Source organism: Nicotiana sylvestris, chromosome 6, assembly GCF_000393655.2.
Source record: "Nicotiana sylvestris chromosome 6, ASM39365v2, whole genome shotgun sequence".
Classification (NCBI taxonomy): domain Eukaryota; kingdom Viridiplantae; phylum Streptophyta; class Magnoliopsida; order Solanales; family Solanaceae; genus Nicotiana; species Nicotiana sylvestris.
This window is the reverse complement of record NC_091062.1, coordinates 109408882-109412109: the sequence shown is the minus strand read 5'-3', so window position 1 is coordinate 109412109 and position 3228 is coordinate 109408882. Positions and strand designations below refer to the sequence as shown.

The 3228-nt window shown below is 38.6% G+C and overlaps 1 protein-coding gene across 1 annotated transcript; it reads left to right on the top strand.

Annotated features, from left to right (window-relative positions):
* Window positions 1-313: 313 nt before the first annotated feature.
* LOC104247847 (high affinity nitrate transporter 2.4-like) lies at window positions 314-2473 on the top strand. Its single transcript, XM_070147486.1, has 3 exons — window positions 314-1197; window positions 1316-1431; window positions 1592-2473. Exons 1-3 carry the CDS (start codon window positions 388-390, stop codon window positions 2256-2258), a joined length of 1593 nt encoding a protein of 530 aa, XP_070003587.1. The 5' UTR covers window positions 314-387; the 3' UTR covers window positions 2259-2473.
* The last annotated feature ends 755 nt before the right edge of the window (window positions 2474-3228 follow it).

The following is a 3228-nucleotide window of genomic DNA, read 5'->3' as shown; positions in this document are numbered from 1 at the left end:
AGACTGGTTCCATACTTCAAAGTCAAAACTCAAAAGGGTAACGTAACTAAAGTTTAAATATGGTATGGTAGTACTCCAACTAATTAATGAAGATACCGAGAATGGTCATCAGTGAACCTTTGGGATATACCATAAGGTTAGCGCTATTCATATTCAGATGCGGCGAAATGGATTCCTTAATCAAATATTTAAATCCTCCAAAAACGGAGTGTAGCCATAGGGAATCCCCAATCACTTGCCTTAATTACACAATGTCAACTCTTTGATACCTATATAAACACTCCCTCTCTGCACCTTCTTGGAAACAAACACATCAATTTTACTTTAAACATTTTAATCAATCTTTGGCATATTCTGCTATAAGTTTTTTTTTTCCTTAAGAAAAAAATGGCTGATATTGAGGGAGAACCAGGGAGTTCTATGCATGGAGTCACTGGTAGAGAGCCAGTTCTTGCTTTCTCAGTGGCTTCTCCAATGGTGCCAACCGATACCACGGCAAAATTTTCAGTACCAGTTGATACTGAACACAAAGCCAAGGTTTTTAAATTTTATTCATTTTCAAAGCCTCATGGTCTTACTTTCCAGCTCTCCTGGATTTCTTTCTTCACTTGCTTTGTTTCAACTTTTGCTGCTGCCCCTTTAGTTCCTATCATTAGGGACAACCTTAATTTAACCAAAATGGATGTTGGTAATGCCGGAGTTGCTTCCGTTTCCGGAAGTATTTTATCTAGGCTTGTTATGGGTGCAGTTTGTGATATGTTAGGGCCTAGATATGGTTGTGCCTTTCTGATTATGTTGTCAGCCCCAACTGTATTTTGCATGTCATTTGTGTCGTCCGCTGGAGGATATGTTGCTGTCCGGTTCATGATTGGATTCTCGCTCGCAACATTTGTGTCGTGCCAATATTGGATGAGTACTATGTTTAATAGTCAGATTATTGGACTTGTCAATGGAACAGCTGCAGGATGGGGAAATATGGGTGGTGGTGCGACTCAACTTATTATGCCAATTCTGTATGATATAATAAGAAGAGCAGGAGCAACTCCATTCACTGCTTGGAGAATTGCATTTTTCATTCCTGGTTGGCTTCATGTTGTAATGGGTATTTTGGTGTTGACTCTTGGCCAAGATTTGCCTGATGGGAACCGTGGTGATTTACAGAAGAAGGGTGATGTTTCTAAAGATAAATTCTCCAACGTTAGTACTCCCATTACACTAACTCTTTCATCTCTTAAAAAAAGAAAATCTATTTTTTCTTCTTTTTTTTAAGGGAGAAGAATTTTAGCTAACATACTTCATGTTTTCGCTATTTCAGATATTGTGGTACGCTGCAACAAACTACAGGACGTGGATCTTTGTTCTTCTCTACGGATACTCTATGGGAGTTGAACTGTCTACAGACAACGTAATTGCGGAGTACTTCTTCGACAGGTTTGTTTTCCTAAATATTTACTGTGTAATACGTTTACATCGGCAAAATTTAACTTGATGTAACAAGTAACCTGCCTAATTATACATACACTCCCCAAATCAACTACAATCGCTGCTCCATCTGCTTAACCTGACAAACTTTTTGTACAAAAACCTGCAGATTTGATCTAAAGCTTCACACAGCGGGAATTATTGCAGCGACCTTTGGTATGGCTAATTTATTAGCTCGTCCATTCGGAGGATTTTCTTCAGATTACGCAGCCAAAAGATTCGGCATGAGAGGCAGACTTTGGGTCCTTTGGATATTACAAACACTGGGAGGAGTATTCTGCGTCCTGTTGGGCCGTTCAAATTCTCTGCCCATAGCCGTCACATTCATGATCCTTTTCTCTATTGGTGCTCAAGCTGCATGTGGTGCAACATTCGGTATTATTCCATTCATTTCTCGCCGATCCTTAGGTATAATCTCAGGAATGACTGGGGCTGGAGGAAATTTCGGTTCTGGATTGACACAACTGTTGTTCTTCACGAGCTCAAAATACTCGACAGCAACAGGGCTAACTTACATGGGACTAATGATCATAGGATGCACTCTTCCAGTGACTTTCTGTCATTTCCCACAATGGGGAAGCATGTTTTTCCCACCAACGAAAGACCCTGTTAAGGGAAGTGAGGAACATTATTATGCCGCAGAGTATACCGAAGCTGAGAGGCAGAAAGGTATGCACCAAAACAGCTTGAAGTTCGCCGAGAACTGCCGATCGGAGCGTGGCAAGCGCGTGGGATCGGCACCTACTCCTCCAAATTTAACGCCTAATCGTGTCTGAGATTCTCAGATTTGATAATTTTGTCTAAGGGGATGGATGATTGTCAATCTCTGATTAGATGAAGATTCAATGAGCTGAGTCTCAATAAGCAAATTCTTTTTAAAGAATGTATCTTGATTTTTCTTGTCCTTTTTTCTTCTTCTTCTTTTTCTTGGAATCTACTTATAAGTTGTATGTTGTTTTTTAAATGAAGTATATATATGACGCATTGTGTATGTTTCCTCTTGCTTCTTACATCTGAATATTCTATGGGTTGTTGTAGATTCAAAAGTAATATTAACAAAACTTTTGACTTCTAAGAAGGGCCTTGATCATTTATTCCAGTTGGTTTAACATACAGAAGTTTGTGAATTGTTTTACTCTCCTAGTAGCTGATTAAAAATGATACTATGAAAGATCAATTATATTTTATAGTTACTAGTTGGCAACAATTTGTACAGGGAGAAGTGTTAAGTTAAGCTTAGAGCGCAATGGAAATTTAAGTGTTTTATCCAATTAATTTGTCAAATCAGGTTAAGTTGTACTCAACAACTTGCACGCAATATTGTCTAAGCCAAAGGCATGTTGAAATCAAGGCATGGTGAAGCTTGGGGCTGTTGCCCTATAATCTCGTCTGCAACATATTTTGTACTGGAAAAATTTGACTTTGACACATGGATAAATTACACGATAACACAACATCATTTGATAAGTTGTACATCGGGAACAAGATGGAAGACAAGTTTAATCATCGCAGGGCAGTGGCGGAGGCAGGATTACCGCCAAGGGATTCGAAAAAAGGGAAAAATTAAAAAGGTTGTAGCTAGTGGGAATTTGACCAATGACCTTACTAAGGTTTTGAACCCCCTTGACCACTAAACTATGTTTTTGAGCTGTGTCAATGAGATTCAAAATATAATATATAGAGGTAAAAAAAAATAGGTTTTACCTTTCATATATAGTGTAATTTTTCTGCGAAGGAGATTCAGGT